General features: G+C 58.5%; 2 protein-coding genes across 4 annotated transcripts; both read right to left on the reverse strand.

Annotated features, from left to right (window-relative positions):
* Positions 1–2,553: 2,553 nt before the first annotated feature.
* GRK6 (G protein-coupled receptor kinase 6) lies at positions 2,554–16,847 on the reverse strand. Of its 3 annotated transcripts, none has more exons than XM_052685080.1 (16): positions 16,721–16,847; positions 14,093–14,188; positions 11,610–11,722; positions 11,221–11,298; positions 10,880–10,980; positions 9,512–9,604; positions 9,145–9,208; positions 8,463–8,592; positions 7,676–7,820; positions 7,097–7,134; positions 6,884–6,973; positions 6,575–6,783; positions 6,174–6,311; positions 5,735–5,872; positions 5,399–5,533; positions 2,554–3,981 (listed from the first exon to the last, which is right to left on the reverse strand). In XM_052685080.1, exons 1-16 carry the CDS (start codon positions 16,770–16,772, stop codon positions 3,931–3,933), a joined length of 1,671 nt encoding a protein of 556 aa, XP_052541040.1. In that variant the 5' UTR covers positions 16,773–16,847; the 3' UTR covers positions 2,554–3,930. The 3 variants fall into 3 exon arrangements, with proteins under 3 accessions (XP_052541040.1, XP_052541038.1, XP_052541039.1); XM_052685078.1 differs by having other exon boundaries at positions 7,676–7,866; positions 8,452–8,592; XM_052685079.1 differs by having other exon boundaries at positions 2,554–4,646; positions 7,676–7,866; positions 8,452–8,592.
* Positions 16,848–19,293: 2,446 nt separating this feature from the next.
* LOC128081638 (alpha-2Da adrenergic receptor-like) lies at positions 19,294–20,700 on the reverse strand. Its single transcript, XM_052685093.1, has one exon. It carries the CDS (start codon positions 20,424–20,426, stop codon positions 19,389–19,391), a length of 1,038 nt encoding a protein of 345 aa, XP_052541053.1. The 5' UTR covers positions 20,427–20,700; the 3' UTR covers positions 19,294–19,388.
* Between the last annotated feature and the right edge of the window lie 409 nt (positions 20,701–21,109).

A 21,109-nucleotide genomic window follows, 5' to 3' on the forward strand; every position in this document is an offset into this window, starting at 1 on the left:
GTGGCTCAAGCTGCGGGCGGCGACGGCTCCATAGGGCGGCGGGGGAGCGGGGGGTCCTGGTGCGCGCCCGGTGCGCGGCGCCGCCGCCGCCTCCCGGCGCAGCCTTTGTCTCCGGTGAGCGCTCCCGCGCCGCCGCCGCCGCCGCGCGCCGCCCCGCCCGGGCTCCCGCCCCGCCGCTCCGCCCCGCCCTCGGCTCGGGGAGGGACCCGGCAGCCGGCGGAGCCCCCCGCGCCTCCGCCCCGGGACCCGCGGCCATCGGCGGGGAGTGATTGGGACCAGACGGGGGGAGGGGGAAGGGGAGGGTGGACTGGCGCCCGGAGGGGATCCTGCCATGGGTGCCGGGAGCCCCGGCTGAGCCGCTCGACGCGGGTTGTGGCAGCCCCGTACCGTGGCAATGCCATCGTCCTGGGGTGGTGGCCGTGGGGGGCCGTGGGGTGCCGAGGGATGACACCCAACCAAGCCCTCACATCCACGGTGACAGCCGCGCAGGGACAGTGGCAGCACAGGGGCAGCCACCCCGGCCGTCCCCCCGCCGCTGCGTGACCCACGGTGGCCGATGGCGGCCTCTGTGCCGGGCGGAAGGTGCCGGCGTGGCTCCGGGGTCAGAAGTGGCACTGGGCGCTGAGGGCTCTGTGCCCCCTTTCCCCTCACTGCATCCGAGCGCCGTCCCCCTGCTGTGGCCCTTTGCCCCCGGAGGGCTGTCACCAGCTGTTCCACGGCACGGCCAAGCCGTTGTCACAGCCACCCCAAGGCACGAGAGCTCTGCTATCACCGTGCCCGGGCAGTGGCTCTGCTGGGAGCCCGGCAGCGTGGGCACAGGGCAGCGGCAGCGCCGGCACGAGGCCACGCGCCCTCCGGCTGCCCGGATCCGAGCACGAGGCGGTGACACAACGCGGGGGTGCCCGCGCGGGCCGTGACACCGCCGCCGCTTCCTCCCCGTGGGCGCCGCGCACTGAGCGCGCTGTCGTGCACGGCCCGGCCGGAAGGACATCCTCCTCCGTGCTGGCCGAGGGCCGAGCTGGGAACGACGGGCACAACCGCCGTGCCAGGAGGGAGGCCGTTCTGGCGTCGTCCCCGCGGTCCCCATCGCTGCGGCCATCACTCACCTCGCTGGAACCCGGCTCCGGCGGCGGCTCTCACAGCGCGGCACGGCTCGGTGGATGCAGGGCAGCGCTGGGGGTGGGCGGTGGGGCTGGGAGGCTCCCCACGGGCACGAATAAGGCGAGGGGCGCGGCGGGCATCGTCAGACGAGGATGAGGGTGGGTGGTGGGGATCGGGCGCCGGTTTTGCGTTGGGAGCCGGGCCCGCGGCCCCGCCAGCCCCGGGGCCGGGAGCTGCCTTCCCCACGGCGGCGGGAGGGTGGGGGGGGGGGGAAGGCAGGCGGGGGAGCGCTCCCTGAGCCACATGGTGGGCTGGAGGAGGAGCCGTTGCCCAGGCAACAGCTGAGAGCATCCTTCACCCCTGAAAATCGTGCTCGGCGCTGCCTCCACCACCCCACGGCTCAGGGCAGGGCACTGGGCACCCCACAGCCCCTTGCCGGCCCCAGAACGGGGTTCTGTTCCTTGGCTCTGGCCCACTGAGCCGGGCCTTTTCCAGGGGCTGTGCAGCAGCAAGGGCATTGCACGATGCTCCCTGCCTGTGGGCACGTAGATAGGGGCAAGGGACCCCCAAGCACTGGGCTGAGGTGCTGCTGGTCAAGGCCGAGCACTTTTGTGGCTCTGTGGGATGTTCAGTAATGCTCACTGCTCCAGCCCTGCCCCAGAGCCACAGTGCCCACCAACAAACTGTGACCCCAGGACTTTGTGCCTGGCTGCTGCAGGCCAGACAGTGCCCACTGGCAGCAGCACCAGCCTTTCCCATGGGTGCAGCTCCCCCCACCCCTCGCCCTGCCTTCCTTTTTTCCAGAGCTGCAGAAATTTCCTGGATTTTACCCCAAGATGCCCCCTCTGAGTGTGAGAACTCCTCCTCGGCCCGCTCCCATGGCAACTGTTCCCTAGCTACCGATCCCTACTTGCTATTCTCATCCCTGCACAGCTGTGAGCGGCCACCCCGCGCTGCGCACGAGGCCACCACCAGCCCCGCTACTGGCACTGGGTTCCCAGCCCACCGCCTGCCTTACCCCACATGGCTCCAGCCAGGACACCCCCCCGCATCCCCTCCTGGCAGCCGTGCTGGCCCCAAGCCCTGGGCGTACCTCTGCAGGGAGTGGGGACCTTGGAGATGCTGTCCCCCCTCTGCCTAAGGGGGACAGCAAGCAGCGCCTTGCTTCAGGCATAGTGGGGTCAGCTCTAGGGCTGCCCTGGGGACGTGTTCCAAAGGGGATGGCAGCACACACACTTGGACAACCAGTGGTGCGAGGCTTTGTGCCCACTGTGTGCCTTGTGATGACCTGAACTACCCTGCAGAAGCCAGAGGACCATCTGCAGTCTCCACCATAAGCGAAGCTCTACCCGAAATGCAACAAGCCCAGTGCTTGCACTTCTGGCTCAGTCCACCTTGACCCAGCAGCAGCACAAGGCACAGCAAATCTTACACTTAACAAAAGGTTAAAAATGTAAATACTTTCAAACTTTAGTGCAAGGCAAGCAAATGATACCACAGGTCCAAGTTGGTGCTCAGCCCTGCCGTGGGGCCTGGCTCAGAACGAGCACAGGGCAGCAGCACACACACGTACACACACATACACACACAAGACCAATTATTGCTAGGAACACAGCTGGGACACATATACACAGGACAGGACATGACATGGAGGACAGAGGCAGGAGAGCCAGGCTGAGCTCCCTGGGTCCACACAGGACCCCCTTGGAGGCTCAGGCCCCTGTAGCAATGCCCTGCCCTCAGGCACAGCTCTGCTGGCTCCTGCGCGCTGGCCCTGCTCCCACTATGACTCCCACAGGGTCATGGCCCTGGGCAAGGAAGTCTCTCTGTCACAACTTTACACTCAAGAGCTCAGCCATCAAAACCGAGCCAGGACTGGGGCTGCTTGTGTCCCCAGCAAGCCAGCCGAGCTGGTGGGGCTGTGCTGGGTCAACTCTGCAGTACACAGGGACAGGGCTATCCCTTGGGTCCAGCTTCCGGCCAGGTGCTGGGGAAGTGGCCATGTCCTGCTGTGCTGCAGGCAGGCTGCCAGCAGGCTGAAGAGGCCAGGATCAGCGCCCAGGAGCTGGCAGCACGTGTGAGACAAGGCAGGAGAAAGCAGGTTCCGGCAGGCAGGGAAGCAGGGATGAGGCAGTGACAATCTGCTGCCAGGATGCAAAGGGAGATGCTTTGGCATAGCATTCTCCTGTGCCTCAGGGCTGAGCAATGGACTCCTCTGGAGCCAGGGACGCCTCAGCAGGGCCAGAAAAGTCCAGGAAAGATGCTTTAGGCATCTCAAGGCACAGAAGGCCTCTGCCCAGGACTCCCTGGTACATAGCTGGGACTGTCACTCCCCCCATAGGAGGACATTTGTGCCTGTGACAGAGTGGGGGCAGTGCAGGCCCCCACCTATAGATTAAAAATTGACATGTGATATGTACAGACCGACATATATAAATATACACCAAACCTGCAGTGCCACTTGGACACCATGGAATGTGTCAACAGAGCTGCTCCAGCCCGGCCTTGGCCCACACCAGCACAATCCCTCCCTCCTGCCCTTGGCCCCAGAGGGGGGCGGCAGTCGGTGGGCAGCAGCAGCACCATCCCCAGCAGCACTCAGAAGCGTCCGGTTCTGTCCTGGGGACGACGGCTCACGCACAGCCAGAGGTGCCATGTGCTGCTGCCAGCGCTGGAGCCATCCTCACAGTCTTCAGAAAAAGACATGTAAAGTTGTAAACAAATCCACCTCGTGGGGCCACTGCTACCTTGTCCTTCAGGCTGGGCTGTTGTTCTTCTGGGCACCCGGAGAGGCAAGAGGGTCCCAGGAGACGGAGAACAGACTGTGCTCTACAGCCGGGTGGGCTCTTCCTCACTGTCACTGCAGTTCCCACAACAGTCCTGAAGTCAGAGGGGCAACGAGGAGGGAGAGAGGAGCACAGCAAGCAGAGGGTAAGCACAGTCACACAACCTGGTCTACAGCTGCCCTCTGGCAGAGAAACAAAGCTGCACTTTGGGGCTCAGCTCCTAGCAGGCATGTTTGTGAGTGCATAGCTGACTGGCTCAGAAGCTGGGAGGAAGACGGGCTCCATAGACTACAGCCACCCAGGGAGACAGCTCAGTGCCAGCGCATACAATCTGCCTCACTCAGGACTCATCAGGTCACAGAAAGCAGCTGAAGCCCTGGGGAGGGAGCCTGAGCATGGGACAATGCCAAACTCTTCACAGTATCTCAACTCTTCTGTGTATCCAGGACATCCAAAGGGAAGAGAGAGGGGAACCCTGGCCTCCTCACAGCCCCCTGGGAGCAGAGCTCCCAGCTGCAGCAGTACAGGGGCAGCTTTGGCTCAAGCTGAGGGTAAAGCTTCCTCCACAGTGGGGAAGGCAGCAAGAGCAGGGAGCAGGATTAGCGGCTCAGGGGGCAGTTAGAACAACAAACAGCTTATGCTCTGCTGGGGGAAAGGGTTAGGCACCGAAGGACAACACTCCTCTTTCCCAGATCTTGCCATGTCCGTGGGCCACCAGGTATTTCCCTGAGCAGAGCAGCCAGGAGAGACTGCTCACCTCTGGAAAGAGAAAACGTGGCAAATCACAGCTCAACCCCTGCATGAGGCAGCCCATCTTTGGGCAGGTCTTGCCTGCCCACGGAAGAGCTGTGTCTCCCAGCAAGCACAACAGTTAAGCACAAATGGGAACTCAACGGGGAAGTCAGAGTCAGCACCGGGTGACTGGGAGTGGGTCCAGAGCAGGCTGGAGCCAGCCATGCTCGAGTGCCACAGCTGCTAGCAGCTGTTGAAGCAGCAGCCCAGAATTTGCCAGTCCTGGAAAGAAGGCAAATTCTGTTTGGCTCAGTGGAGACATACAGGCAGGCAAGCCCACAGCAGATGCATGTTTCTGCTCTCCTCATCCCTAGAAAGCATTACTCTCTCTGTCTGCTCAAGGCCTAGGAGAAATGTCCCAGACTCCAGGAGCACACACAGATCACAGCAAGATGAAGGTCTTCTTCAGGGATGGTATTATTCATGTAGGAAGGGAGAAGACTTGCTATTTTAGTACCGTCAGCACCTTCACTCTCCATGCAACTGCAGCGTGTTTAGCCAGGACACTCCATACCAGCCCCCTCAACATGCAGCAGTGTGAATCAGCCAGGCAAGGGTAGGCTCCTTGCAGCCCTGCATGGGACTTCCTGAGAGCCCTGGGATTCAACCCAGCATGGGGGCACATATCTGCTGCCCCTACATGCCCACCTTCCTGACAGTTCTGCATCAGTGAGAAAGGGCTCAGGGTTGTGCAAGAAATACTGGGCAAGCACTCATACCTGTCTGCTGAAGAAGCGTTGGAGTAACCCTTTCTTGGGCTGTGGTGAAGGCTGCCCTTTCCAGTCCAGGTCTGGGGGCACCGTGCCATCTGTGCTAAACACATTCAGCTCCTTGAAGCAGTCTGTCTCTATCATCTGAAAGAGGGCAAAACATGGCTGCAGCAACTGCAATGCAAAGCCTGTCACCGACGGCCCAGCAGAGCGCAAGGGCAGCAGCGACAGCAGAGTTCCTGCTGCTTCCCCTGCAGGATGCTGCACCCAGCTACAGTGAGCACAAGCAGGGGCAAAGACCTGTCCTGTAAAAAAGGATTGGTGTACGTGCTAGTTCCCACCCACCTCATTCTGCCAAGGAATGGGCACACTTCCAGTAGCAAACTTCTGGTAGAAGTCATTGTCCGTGGGCTCCAGCTCCACTCCTTTCACTGTGGAGAACTGCTCGATGTCCAGAACATCCTTGCAGTAGATGGCCTGGGGCTAAACAGCACAAATATTGCTCTAATGCCAGGCTGCACAATGATAACACCCACTGAAACCACACGGATACTGGCCAAGCGTAAGCCCCTTCTACCTGCCTGCCTGAGCTGTGTTCTGCCACACAGGGAGCACTGGTCAGACCCACTTGTGACCAGCAGCCCACCCTCAGGTGAATGGCCAGAGCAGCAGCCCCAGAAATAAGAGCGATGGACCCCATCTCCTCAGGTGAGCCAGTGCAGGGCTCCCTCTTCCCTTGAGAGCATCGGTGACTGAAGAGGTCAGGAGGTGGACAGGCACTTACATCTGGCTTGAAGGGTGGATCCAGCATGCCTGCTTCCAGCCTCCGGAAGTTGAGGTGTTTGAAGAGGGGGTGCTCCTTCACCTCCCTAGCCCCAGCTCCTCGGCAGCCCAGGCGCTCCAGAGGGTCTTTGCACAGGAGCTGTAACATAAGGAAATCGGTGTTCCAGGCAGAGCAGTTCAGGCAGGAGCAGCCCTGAGGTCGGTGGACTCCTGCAGTACGTCTCCAGGAACGGCATGTGATCACAAGGCATCTATGAGTGAGGAATTTAGGCGCTCTGGACCCTCCTGTTACCACTGTCAGAGCAAGGGAGCCTCATTCCCACCCATGCCTCTACAGGGAGCGGTCCTGACGTTCGGCTGCTGTGTGCAAAGGGGCGGTAGGGGACAGGGCTGCACTCGTACCATGGTGCAGAGGGAGCGGGCACAGGGCGAGAACTTCTCTGAGTACTCCTCCTGCACATCCTTCACCAACCGCTCCACCTCCTCGCGCTTGATCTTCTTCTTGCGCTGCTGGAAGGGGGACTGTCCCTCGATCATCTCATACACCAGGCAGCCCAGTGCCCACCAATCTGGGCTGAACGTGTAGCGCTCATTCTTCACCACCTCTGGAGCTGTGCAAAGCAGGAAAATGCGAGGTCAGGGAGAGCACAGCGCAGTGCAGCACAGTGCATTCAGAAGCTACTTTTTAATTAAACCAGCATCGCTTCTTACCCATGTAGCCAACTGTTCCCACACGCCCCTTGATTGTTTGGCCCTCAGGCACGTGCACAGCCAGCCCCAGATCCGAGATACGAATGTGACCTGTGCAGAAAAGGGCACAAGTTAGCAAATCAAAGTCATGAGATAATATTTTAAGCTGCCAAGAACTTGGAGCAACTCTGATTCAAGCATACGAAGGGAAAAGGACCTGGGCTCTGCACTCACCATGGTCATCCAGTAATATGTTCTCAGGCTTCAGATCCCTAGGAAGGAAGAAGCTTGATCAAGAAGGAGCCCATTATGAAAGCAAAGGACACGGGGATCAGTGACATCTCAAGAAGTCACAGGTAAACAGCAGAGGGATGCAAAGCCCTGCTGTAGGTAGCCCTCAACCTGGAATTAGCCCTGAAAGATCCCCCTTCAGCCCTCCACCAGGAGGCACTGAGTCTACATCTACTTCCTTCTCTTCAGGTGCACAACTCCAGATAAGGCAGGCCATGCAAGAGAGGAGCAAAATGTCAATACTGGTTGTGAAGTTGAGCACCCAAGTGCATTCTCTGAGGCAATCACAAGCACTCGCATCCTATTAGTGATCTTTCACCAGCACAAGGCAGCCAGGCTGTGCCTTTCTGCATCTCCTGTGAGATCAGCTTTCCGTTCCTGATCTCCTCTCACCCTGCTCTATGCTGCTTTCAAGCGCAAGCTTATTTTCTTGAGCAGATGGTCCCAGCTGTGACAGTAAGGGCAGCAGGAACATTCTTGCTCCTGCAGCCAGTGCCCCTGCTGCAGCCAGGCAGCACGCACCTGTACACGATCCTCTCCTGGTGCAAGTCCTCAAGGCCACAGCAGATCTCAGCAGCATAGAAAGCTGCCCGGGGCTCCTCGAAGCCAGCCTCTCCCATGTGGTAGATATGGAACTTGAGGTCCCCTCCATTCATGAGGGTCAGCACTAGGCAGAGAGCATCTTTAGTTTCATATGCATAGGCTAAGCTCACCTGCAATTCAGGGCAGAAAGGCTGTTAGAAGACACAGCTGGAAGAGGGAGACACCCACACTCTGATGGGTACTGTCACCCAAAAAGCCAGGATATGGGCAGCAATAGGATGGGCTTCTGTAGAGCAGACAGTGGATTTTCAAACCCAGGGAGGATCTGGAAGTGCCCAGTAGCCCCTGTACACCCCCAGCTTTCCTCAGACAGGAAGGATGCTCATCTCTCTGAGCCAGAACCACTCCCCTCTAGGGGCAAGCAGCACCCAGCAGCAACCCTGGGGCACCATCTGATGAATCCTTCATAGTGGGAAGTTTCAGACAGTCCACACCTCTGCATAGCCAGGGAGAGAGCTGTCCACCACACAGCACAGGGCTAGGCTTCTGCCCATTTGGCAGTCTGGAGGCATTCAGGTCATTTTGTGGAGGCAGTGGAAGGTCCTGCCAGATCCCAGCCTTGTGACAGGGACCCTGCTCCATAGGCAGTGCTCCTGCCTTTCCACACAGTGTGAGGAGCACAGAAGAGCCAGGCCAGCTGACTGTGGGAAGAATCAACCACTGCAGCAAAGTGAGAGCAATTCCTATGTACTTACTACAAACCTACTGTTCACTTTTTCCAGGATCTGTTTCTCATTCAGGGCCATGGCTTCTCCCTTCCGCTTTTTGATCCGTTTCTTCTCCAGTTTCTTGCAGGCATACATCTTCCCCGTGGCACGCACTTGGCAGGCACAAACCTGGAGTGGGAGACAAGGCTCAGCACCTTCCCACTGCTGTTTCCAGTGGGAGTCTAGGTTCTGCTCTTGAAGTGAGGCACAGAAAGGTGAAGATTGTCCTGGTTTCAGCCCCATCCTGAAGTGAGCAAGGACCACAAAGACACAGGGAACAGCAACATCTCAAGGTGCCACAGGAGCAGGCTGGTGCCTGCAAAAACAGAAGGCCACACTAGAAACAAAAAGAAGCCTGAAAGAGCAGCAGTTTTCGGGACTGCAGTTTCCCCTGTCAAGAGACTGCGGAGAAAATTATTCTCATCCCAGGCACCAAAAGTACACGCTGCCTACTTTGTGCAACCACCTTCTGCATCTCCCATGTCTGCAAGATGGGAGCTCTTGTCTATCATAAGGGAGCTGAGATAATGCAATGCCCAAAGCACAGCAGTGTCCGGCACAGAACATAGATGAACATCTCAGAAAAATCCCACAGCTGTTAGCACCTGCCTCCCAGTGCTGGAGCAGCTTACAGCACCCCACCTGCCCACCCCAAATACAGAGGAAATGCTGGCCACTCACCTCTCCAAAACCACCCTTGCCTAGCACGCGGTATTGGCGGAAAGTGTTTTTGGTCACCGGCTGCCTGTGGAGCAAAGGAAACTGTTGTGAGATGGAAACAGGAAAACAACAGGGGCTGAAACTCAAACCACCCCCACACCCTGGCCTGAGAGTCACTGTGAAACCCCTGCTTAAGAAGAACCTGCTTCCCTGCAAGCAAGCAAGGCTAGGGCAGCTGATAGAGGCTCCTTGTGCCAACAGGGGGCCCTGAAGGAAAGGAATTGCAAAGGCCAGGTCCTTGGCCCAGCAGCAAAGGAGCCCTAGGGACCCCTCAGGCAGCCCAAGTGCTGCAGGGTGCAGGTCCCCCAGCGATGCCAGAGGATGTTACCGTTCCAGCCATTTCCACTGCAGGAAGCGGTTGAAGTACAAGCTGTCGAGGTAGTCAGCAAAGGGAGCCACACTCAGGTAGTCGTGGATAAGCCTAGGAGAGAGCAGAGCCAGCAAGACAGCTGAGAGCTGCTCACAGCCACACAGCAGGAGGTGAGGAGCCCCAGGAGCCCCGTGTCTTTGCCATCCCCTCACCCAGCACCGTGCTGCACTGAATCACCCACACACCCTGCATGGCCCTGACCCTAAAGCCCACCCTCTGTGCTAAGTCTTGATCCAAAAGGAAGGTGCGTTGGAGGCACAACTGCGACGAAGGCAGCACCCTGGGACTGCCTTCTGCAGGACTGGCACTGATCATTGTGGCCTCTCAGCAGCAGCCATGGCTGTGGGACAAAGGGGGGCGATAGGACTCTTTGCAATTGCCCCTCACTGGGCAAATGCATGCACAAGGCTATAATCAGTTGCTGAAAGCTACTAGCAACATTCAGTACCAGGCACTGAGTTGTTCAGTTTCAGATGAATATCCAGCACAAAAGGCCACAGGGGATCCTGCTTGAGAGCTAACTGCCTCAGAGACTGGTGCCAAGGCTGCCCAGCGGAATAGAAAGCCTTAGACTTAGTGTCTAGACTGGAGACATGCATCAAGGCAAAGCGGATGGGCTCTTTCCCTTTCAGAGCCTGCCAAGGGAAGGCAGGGCCCAGCCCGGAGGCTCTGCATTCAGGCAAGGACACCAGTTACCACACACAGAGTTAACGTTCCCCAGAAGACAGCAGCAAACCCATTGCCACAGCCCTGCACTTGATTAGGCAATGTGCTGCTGCTACTGTTCACAGAGGGGTGGGGGCTGTAAGCCCAGTTTATCTAACAGCTTCCTCTTCTCACCCAGAGCCATGACCTCGGACACTGTTTCTGTGATGAGCTCAGGGAGCAGAAGTGACCTTAGATTGCTGTAGCAACAGCTACCATGATCTAGCCACAACAGCCACATCTGTGGTCAGCGGGAGAGGACAGCTGGCACTGAAACTGCTGCAGTCAGCTCTGCACGATGGGTGCCCACCAGATCCAGGCACAAAACTAGAAATAGCGTGGCCAGCCTCTGAGGCTTCCTTGGTATGGTATCTTCCCAAGTGGCAGCTCAGACCCATGACAAACTGAGAGGAGTGACAAAGGTTTCCGCTGCAGCTTGGATTCCTGGAGCTGTGTTGCACGTTGCAAGCCCCAAAGTACCCTGGCCCCATCCCACACAGTCCCAGCCCTGGCATCAATCTCTGACGTCCTGGAGGAACGGAGTGGACGAGGTGAGCTGGCTGCAGCACCCAGCACTGTGCTGTGACGCAGCTGCAGGATTGGCCCAGCCCTCCAACTCACTTAGTGGATTCTTTGAAGAGCTCCTTGGAAGGTTCCTGCTCCAGCCTCTCACAGCAGGCATCCACCAGCTGGGAGGGGACTTCAGGCACATGGTCCTCACTCTGGGGACAAAGGGACTGAGTCAGTGGGCAGCAGAGCCCAAGGGTCCTGTCAGGAAGGAGAAGCCACAGGAACAGCACGCAGGTGCTCATCTGCTTCAGAACAAGTGGAAAAAGCAGCACAGGCACTTGCGAGGTGGACTTTACCCTCACGATCCTGTCCAGCACTGCAGCAGGACACGGGTAATGACAACTGTCAGCTGTTCTACTACTGCAGGCAGCACACACAGCCCTCTCACTCACCTTTGGCTTCAAGTACTTTTCAATCAGGTGCTGCCCGCATTCCTTCCGCTTCTCATCTGGAGCTACTTCGTACCCAGCCTGCAAAAAGCAAACATGGTCAGGGACAGGCCCAGCTGGGAACCAGGCCGGGCTACCAGGCAACAGCTGCACAGCAGCAACACCCTGCCCAGGTACCACAACACTGCGCCTTCCTGGAGAACCAGATCTCTGGCAAACACCTCCCTAAGCAAAGGCCCAGCCCTATCTCAGAGAAAATGCAACTCACAGGAAAACTTCCTTGCCCACAAGTAGCTGGCAATAGCTTGAACACCCAGAGCCAACCGAACCGTGCCCAGGATGCCAAGAACACCCCTGCCTTCTCGAGGAAGCCTGACAGGCTTTGCTCTTACCACAGCATCCAGGAACTTGACGCAGCGCGACAGCTCAGGCCGTGTCTCACAGAACTGCCGAAACAGCATGCGCCCGATGGGCTGCTTCTCACACAGGCTGTGGTAGTCCCGCTCTGCAAATGGGGAGATCACACACTGTCAGCCTTCCTCCCGGCCTCAAGGAGCAGTGATGAGGCTTCTGGCTGCTCAGGGGCTCCACGGTTCCCAGGAGACAGAAATGCACCCAGCTGGGACAAGAAGCCACAGGCTGAGCTTTTATGACCCTCTATGGAAGGTTTTCCCTAACAGATGTTTGAACTGCTCTTCCGTACAGTACCCCATCTTGTTTTAAGCAAGGGATCTCAGTATCTCCTGCTTGGCTAGAGGCTCTCTTCTTTATCCTCTCTCCATGGTGATCAGATACATAACTTTCCCTGGGCACTGTGGAACGCACTGAGCTTGTTTGGAGGCAGAACTCCCAGGCTGAGGGCTGCTCCGATGACTCTCACAAATCACTCTGCTTCACAAAGCCTGCTGAAAGCAGCGGCGCCAATGTGGGGGGAACCATTTCCAGCCATGTCCCGTTCATGCTGCACAGCACCATCACACATCCCTGCTCCATGGAACAGCCACCTCTTTGCAGTCGAGTCCCACTGCCCCCATGGAAATTGGTATCTCCCAATGATTCCTCCTACCCATCTCCCCACAGTCTTCTGAACCAGGCACACACACCTCTGACTATGCAAAGCACTTCCAGTTCTATGCTTCACCCTGCCCTGGGCTCTTGGTGCTCCTCGGTGCTGATGGCTTCCCCCCACCATGCTGCAGCTTCTCCTGAGGAAGCTATGGCTTCCTGGTGGTGCACAAGCATGGAGGGGCTACGATCCTGCTTGTGTTCCCCCCCCCCCTCCTCCCTCCACTGCTGTGGGGGCTGCTTCACCATCCTGGCTGCCCCAGCTGGTTTACTCATTTGCAGGGGAAGGAATTCCCCACTGCTGTAGAGGATGGGAGCTTGCTGCCAGCAAGACTGGGGGCTTTTGGTCACCTTGCTGCTGCCTAGGCACACATTAGGTTGCTCTCTGTAGTCACGGCACACAATCCCAATTCTGCAGCAGCACCACCGCACTGGTGATCCTGCCCAGCCTCTGCAACAGGAAGCAAACACACCTCTATCTGGCTGCCAGGGGACAACAAAGCCACCAGAGCATAGGGACTGGGGATGTCTCTCCTGGAGGGAAACCAAACAAGGCAGCCACCACCTGCGAGAGCGCTGCCCTCATGGCTCTGCAAGGGGAACTGGGCATCACTGGTGAGAGCACAGGCTGGGAGGCGCCTCCACAGCATCACGGGACAGCGGGACAAAGGAGATGGACAAACCACCAGCAATCAGCACCAGCAAATGGGCAGCACAACAAAAATGAACATCAATGCTAGAAAACAGATCATGACACCTACAGAAGGGTGGCTGTGCAGAACACAGCCCATGTCAGAAACACCTCAGTGCTCAAGGCCCGCTACAGTGAGGCAGCATGTCCAGTATCAAGGCTGCAGTTTCCAGCTGACTGCAGTGACTTGTGGAAAGAGCCACGAAGGTGGTGCCCAAAATGAAGCAGCTGAACTGGGTGTTGTGGGCTTGGAAGTTATATCTGGATGATGGAGGTTGTTATTTCAAGTGCCATGGTCCTGTGTACCTTCAAATGGAACCACTTTGAGTGACTGCTAGGACCTTGTACCAGGACCTGGAACACCTGCGCAGTGCAGAACTGGGGACTGGAGCTGCAGACACATCCCAAACCCAGCCAGCCTGGCGACACCCGCTCTGAAACAAAGTCAACACTGCCACTCTCCAGCTGGCAGATGAATATGGAGCAACAACTTAAACAAGCTCTCCCCCTCCCAGAAAGCAGATCACTCCCACCTTCCAAGTCAACTCCTCAAACAATCTTATACAATGTCAGGACCAAACCTGCTGCACAAACATTAAAATCATGAAGAGTACAAAGTGCAGAATTAAAATCACAGACCTAGCCCTACTCAGCTGTACAACTCTCATCCATACTGCACAGCAAGAACCCAATTCTGCTCAAGTAAAGTCGCTGCTTTAATTTTAGAAGCTGAGATCTGCAGCGTAAGGCTGAACATCAGCCAAGAAAACAGGAAGATGTTAGCAGGACCTTTGTAATTTATGCAAAGGCACTCCTGAGCAATGCTCACAGCAACGGGCAGGTTTGTTTGTGCAGAGGACACATACCTCTACTGAATCTTCTCGCCATCTAGAAGGCTTGGGGGTATATCAACAGCAAGTGCCACACAGCTGTGACTTACCTGCCCACTGTTCCTTCCCCGCACTCTAAATTGCGTTGGCCAAATCCTTGGCCAGGATTTGTGCCCTATTACCCGTCTCTGGCCCTCCCACGGCTCACCTGCATTCAGATCTCCTGTGATCTGACAGGTCGCAGCCACACAGCTGCCCCACAGCCCAACGCCAGAGCCCTGCTGCTCACCAAGGGCTTGTCGAAGGTCCTCGCAGAGGCTGATGTGTGGGAACTGCAGCATCTGGCGCCATTTCTTACTCTTGCCTTTCCGGTTTCCGCCACCACCTGCAGGGCACACAGATTCGGCAGGATGAGTTACGAGCGAGGGACGTCCGACTGCAGATGAATCTTGTTGCACCGGGAGCCTGGGCAGCACCAAGAGGTATCGCTGCCTCCCAGCCAGAAGGACAGGAACCCTGCAGCCTCAGCTGACTGCCAGAGGAAATGGAAGGACCGACTGCTCCGGCTGCTCAAAAGGCAGAACAAAGCAATGACAGTAAGGTCTTTCCTCTGGACATTTCAGTCATATTTAAGATGGGAAAATCACGGCAGAGGGAGGAGTGCCTATAGCCACAGGTTGCTCTGTGCCTTGGCTCCCAGGCCCTTTTGAGGCCAAACTGTGCTTGGTGTGAAGCTCTTCGCTGCCGGTTTCTTGCTGTAGTTAAGATTCATGCCACCTACTCATTCCAGACTGATTGCTTACTGCAGGGAGGGGCTCTCAGAGAAAGGACACGAAGCTGGGAGACAGGAATTCCTGCTCTAATCCCAGCTCCACAGAGAACTCACTGCATTGCCCCAGGCTCATCACTTCAGTTTCCCACCTGTGAAGTGGGGACACTCCCACTGTTCTGCAGAGATAAGCCAGCCTCAGAAAAGCAAGATCCAACAATTAGATATTATTCCATCTTCAGGTGCTGGAGTAAATGCCCAGTGCTGTAGAAAAGGGTGGGAAAACTCTAGATAGACCAAAAAATTTACATCATAGCAAACACTAAGTACTGGAATACTTGCATGCCTGATTGCTCAGATCAGCCAACCTCTAGGGATTGTGCTCCTCCTGCTCAGTGCCAACAAACACAAAAACTCCCCCCTGACTCTGGAAATGCGTTAAACCTCACTGCTGAGTCGGGCCAAAGGCACAGCACTCTGAAATCCATGAAGAACACCATTTTTCAGCTCTTGAGAAACAGTTTCATAATGCTTTCCTCCACCGCAGATGCGATTCGATCCTCAGATGTTCCCTGTACCCACGCTCCGGGTTTCCAGCACCTACACTACAGGCATGTAAGTGGGCTGGGATGGGATGCGACAGGATGGCTGCAGCCATGAGCCTTGGCACCGCTGGGTGGCTGTGCTGCATCTGCCCCCCGTGGCAGCTGGGCCGCACGACTGTACAAACTCAGGAAGGAAGTGACTCAAGGGTAAGCAGGGGTGGAAGAAACCAGCAGCGCCGACACCTTGTCAGCCACAACTCCCAGTCACAAACAAGGACAGGGACAATCGGTAGGTGAGAGCACAGGAGTGTAGGCACTCTCACAAGCATGTAGGAGAAGGCAGAGTTATGTCCCATGACACACTGAAGATGCAAATTTGTGCTCCCCTGCAGGTAATACAGCAAACAGCTCAGTGGGGACCTGCACCCCCATGCTGCTCTGTCCCAGCAGCACACAGCAACCTTCATTTAGAGGATAGGGCAAGAGAGAGGCAGGCCTGACCCAGAGCTTGTCACATTTCTGAGGTTGGTCACATCCCATCTGCCACAAGCCAGCAGACAAAGGGAACAAGAGGGGAAAGATCCTTCCAAGAGAAATCACCATCCTGTTGTGCCCACTGCTGTCCACACCCTGATGGCACACACTGAGCACAGGCGCGTGCATGGGCCTTATTGCACCGAGTGCTCTCCATCAAAGCAGAGAGGAGCACCTCAAAGCAGGGCAGCAGCTGTGCCACACCTCTCACACAGCCCCACACTCCACTTCAGCCACAGCACTGCAGAGGCTGTGCTCCCGGCTGCTCCGTGTCAAGAGGAGTTTCACGTCCTGAAGTTGTGAGTGCTGCTCTTTGGTTTTGTCTGGGTTTGACTTCAGCTAAACCACAATGGCAATGGTTGGATTTCCCACTCGCTGCTTGACAGCCTCCACGCCTGAAGTATCTGAACGAAGTCTGATTTCCAAGCAGTTCAGAACTGTCTCTGCCCAGGGAAATTTAATTTCAATGCTCTTTGCTCCCATAAATCTAATCTCCAAAGCCCTCTAACTGGATTTCAGCGAGCCCCTCGGGCTCAGAAACTACTCGGCCCGGCCAGTCGCACAGCGCGGCCCTTCCACAGCCGCAGAGGGGCCGTGCTTCCCCACCACCCCACACAATCTAATGAACCTCCCTGCAGAGCCAGACCCAGGCAGCCGTGGACGGAGCTCCCGGTTCTCTCTCAGCTACTCGAGATGTCCCGGATCGGCTCAGCTCCACGTCCCTCCAGCACCAGCTGCGCTTCGCCCCGCTCCACGCGCTGCACTGACGGAGGGCCGCGGGCACGCGGCTCAGCCCTGCGCGGGTACAAGCGGTCGCAGCGCGACGTGCCGGCCCGAAGTGAACTTTTTTACCTCTTTGCCCCCCGGGAGGAGGGATACGGGCAGGAGACGGGCAGCAGCCGCGGCTGCAGGGCAACTTCTCTTAGAGGCGCAGTCCGGCCGTCCCACCGCGGCTCTGGGCCGTCCCGGCGCGGCGGCAGGCCTCGACCCCACGCCCCGGGACGGAGCGCGGCCCTCCCGGGCCTGCCACCCCACCTCGGCCGCCTCCCACTGCTCAGGAATCGCTCACCTTCTCGGGCCTTGAGCAGCACGGTGTTGGCGACGATGTTCTCCAGCTCCATGGGCCCGGGCGGCGCCGCCACCTCCCGCGCGGCTCCGCGCCGCTCCCCTCCGCTCCGCTCGAGCCCCGCCGCCGCCGCCGCCCCCCCGCTGCCGCCGCCGCAGCTACGCCCCGCCCCCCGCGGCCCAACCCACCAATGCCTGCCCACGCTCCTCCCGCGCCGCGCTCCCATTGGCTCGGATCCCCCCAAGGAAGCCTCGCCCACTCCGCTGCGCCCCTGCCCGAGGAGGGCGGAGGTGTGAGGGGGCGGGCCGGAGAGAGAGAAGAGCGCGTCATGCGGCGGCCATTGGCGGAGCGCTATCCGGGGCTGAGAGTGGGCGATGATTGGAGGCACAGGTGTCAGTCAGAGAAGTGCACGGCAGAGCCGGGCAAGGATTGGGCAAGCTGTAACTGCGCCCGCCACATTAGGGTCCCGCCTACTGTGGCCCCTGATTGGGTTGTAGAGCTGCCACTCTGCAGCGGACTGGGTCATGATAGGAGCGTAGTTTAGGGGTGGGGTCAAGAGGCTGCTTATAGCGCAGTGCTGAAGTGGGGCTCGGGGCAGATGGTGGTGCGGGTAGTTGGCGTTAATGTGCTGCGTATTGTGGTGGCTCATTCTGTTCACTCAGAGGTCTGTTCTCGCTGCCCTTCCATTAGCTGTGGGCTCTGAGTGAATGAAGGCTGCCTTACGGCAGGCTGCTGTACGCTCCGCTCACCGACGAGTCACTGTGGGGCAGTCACTGAGCGCTCGCGGTGCTCCGCGTTTCTGTGCTTCCCCCCAGCACAGCACTGTATGACAGCTTTCCTGCAGCCTGTGCTCTGGGGGCCGGCCCAGGCCGCCCTGCCGGCGAGCAGGAAGGAACCGGTTCCTGTTCTCATTATCTCTCCCGATAATAAGGCATTATTGCGAGCGCTCGTTGCCTGTGCGATTTGTAATGGCTGTGGTCTGCTGCATCCTCCAGCATCTGCTGGAGATCAGATGTTGCATCATTGGTTATGTCTCCACAGCAATAACGAGGATCTCCGGTGTCAGTCCCCACGTCAGCTCACACAGAGCTTCCCCCTTTCAAAGCTCTTCTGCTTTTAAAAGTGACATACGCTTAACCCGAGCCTCAAACGCAACAGCTCTGTTTGCGTGTGTTTGCATATGGGTCCCGTAGGTAGCAGCTTTCTTTCCTCAATGGCGTTTTGCATCAGGGCAGGCACAGATATCCTGCTGCTGGTGGAGCTGGGGCTCTGCTTTGGGCTCTGCAGAGGAGCTGAGGCTGCAGGAGAGCTCTGCAAACCCACGCTTCTTGCAGCACAGAGCAATCGTTCAAACTAATCTGGACAAATGTGAGAAACAGCCTGAAAATACAGGATGCAATTCAGCTCTGGCAAGCACAAGTAATACGTGGAGGCAGGGATAATCGGTGCTCGCAGGGGATCACCCTTCCAGCAGTGCTGCTCAGCAGCTGAGCGGCAATAAGGGTGATGCTGCTGGGGTTTAAACTGACTTAGTGAACGCTGAATGGAAGGGGACAGAGCAACCCATCCAGGGTGTCACAGTGGGTTACGAAACATCGCTCCCCAGCTGAACCAGCTATGCCCCCATCACGTTCATGGGTATTTTTAGATGCAAAGTGCTGTTTAATTGTGCAAAGGCTGAAGGCTGGCTGCGGGAGGGAAGCAGGCGGTGCCGATAGGGCAGCTCCTTCCGCGGCAGGGCCAGTGCTGGGCCTGTCCCACAGCATCCCCACGGGGAGCGGGGCCATGCCGTGCCCTGACTGGGGCCATGCATCCCTCGCTGCACCCCAGGGCTGGCCCTGGGCCGGCGTTCCTTGGGCTCCGGCTCCCAGGCGCCGGTGGCTGTTTTTAGCCAAGCAAAAGTTTAATGTTTTCAGATTTTCTATTTTGAGCTGTGAAGCTGGAAAAGCCGAGCCTCCTCTGACCCCTGCGTGTCTGTGTGGAGCAGCGGGGCTGGCCTGCCCTGCCCAGCACTGGGGCTGTGGTTGCCCTCGGTCTTCACCCTACAGTTGCCCCCTGCCCCCTCGTGCCCTGTGTTTCCGTGTGGAAACATCTACACTCTCTCAGGACAGAACAACCTCTCCTCTTGAAGCCCCAAGCAGGCTAGGTGGCATCTGTGGTACTCCTGCAGCATGGCATAGATTATGCTGGGGGGCTTGGCCGGAGAGCCCCAGCAAAGGCACTGGGCTGTGCTGTGGTGCTGCAAGGCACAGGAGCTCAGTCCAGTGGCCACAAGGTTACTATCTGGGGCTTTGGTCCTGCAGCAGCTGCAGGGTCTGTCTCTGTGCTTTGTGCCAGAAGTTACTCAAGTGGATGCAGAGGAACTGGCATTTTCTCAGTCTCCAGCAAATCCAGCCAGGGTGAGGTGGCACAGGTTGCTGGTACTCAATGAAGGTGCCACCCACTGAGAAGTCACCCATGGCTGCCAGAGACAGTGGGGATAGATGGGGTGACCTGGGAGAGGAGCAGAGCTGAGTGCTCCTGGGATGCAGACACCAGCCCTGGGCGTGCAGTTCTGCCTTTTTTTATTCACCGCCCTGCAAAACCCTGCACTTCTGGAAGTACCTTGAGTTCAGACCCCAGCAGCACAGCCCTCCATCCCCCATCTCTGTCACAGCCGCCCCGGGGGTCCCTAGGAGCCGTGCCGGACCAGGGCAGCCAGGAGTCTGCGGAACGCAGCGCGGAAATCCCTGTTGAAGACAGTGTAGATGATGGGGTTGAGGCTGCTGTTGCAGTACCCGATCCAGAAGAAGAAGCTGAAGAGGGGCTTGGAGACGCGGCACCCCTCCCCGCACACAGCCTCCAGGCTGTAGGTGAAGAAGAAGGGGAACCAGCAGAGCACGAAGGCCCCCATCACCACGGCCAGCACGATGGTGAAGCGCCGCTCCCGCACCCGCAGTAAGCGCCGCCGGCACAGCGACACGCTCTGGTTCTGGCTCCGGTGCCGCCGGGTCGGTGCTGCAGCCCATGACGCCCTCCTGTTGGCATCCCCAGGGCACGGGGCCGAGCCGCGGCGGGCGGCGAGCACGGCGGCACTCCGACGCATGGTGAGGCGGTAGATGCGGCAGTAGACGGTGACCATGACGAGGCACGGCGCGAAGAAGGAGGCGACGCAGGAGGCCAGCACGTACCACGTCTCGTCGATCAGCTCGCACTGCCGTGCCCGCGGCCGGGCCTTGAAGAGGGGTGGCAAGGCCACCAGGGCGGCCGCGGCCCACACCGCCCCGATCATCCCTTTCACGCGGCCGGGGCTGCGCCGCAGGTTGAGCCGTGCCGCCCGCGTGACGGCCCAGTAGCGGTCCAGGCTGATGGCACAGAGGTGCCCGATGGAGGCTGTGCACAGCAGCACATCCAGCGCCAGGTAGAGGCTGCACCACAAGCTGCCGAAGTACCAGTAGCCCATCACCTCTTTGGCTAATGAGAAGGGCAGGATGAGGACGGCCACCAGGATGTCCGCTGAAGCCAGGGACACCAGGAAGAGGTTCTGCGGGGCGCGCAGGGCCCGGCTGGTGGAGACGGCTGCCACTACCAGCGCGTTGCCCACCAGCGTGGCCAGCAGCACGGCCAGCACGGCCAGCAGGATGAGCCCGGTGGCCGCCGGCGAGTGTGGGGGGCTGCCGGCCTGGCTGCTGTTACTGGAGGCGTTGGGTGGGGTGATGGCAGCCTCCATGCTGCACCGATCCCTCTGATGACCGAACCCCCATGGGGCTGCCCCCCGTGCACGCCCTGCTCACCGTCACTTCTTGCTGCTCGACCCTTCCATCACCCGATCGCTGCGGCTCCTCTCGAGCTGACCCGCTATCAGTGGGGCCAACCCACTGTCTCCCTTGCTGCTGCCTTCGTGCCGTCCCCGCAGCGGCTGCACCGTGGCTCTGCAGCAACCCCGCTCACTCGTCCCAGCCCCAGGGAGGAGGGAGGGCGGGAAGCAGGGAGGGAGGGACGGCCGCTATCGCTGGCAGGAGCCCAAGCATCTGTGGGCAGTGGGAGAAGTGGTTGTAGCCAATGCTTAAAGGGCTCCTGCCGGGGTCACTGGGGCAGGTGAGCTTCCACCGGGGTGTTGGGGCACTGTGGTGCTATGTTGTGCCAAGCCAGTATTCTGCTGAGCCCCAGCAATTACATTCTGCCATGACACTGAGTGGAGTGGCACCGAACTCATCCCTGCAGCTCAGCTTTCCAGGGATAAGGGATGCAGTGATACTGCCAGCAGGACAATGGCAAACTGCAGAGCACAGTACAGGTTTTGGCTGCAGCATCGCTGTGCCACTGTGATGCCAAGCATCGTGCTTGGTGCTGCCCCAGTGCTGGACACCATGGGCTGCGGGGCAGTGCCTCAGTGCTGCATGGACACAGCAG

This window comes from Tympanuchus pallidicinctus, unplaced genomic scaffold, assembly GCF_026119805.1.
Source record: "Tympanuchus pallidicinctus isolate F22 unplaced genomic scaffold, pur_lepc_1.0 scaffold21, whole genome shotgun sequence".
In the NCBI taxonomy this organism is placed as follows: Eukaryota; Metazoa; Chordata; class Aves; order Galliformes; family Phasianidae; genus Tympanuchus; species Tympanuchus pallidicinctus.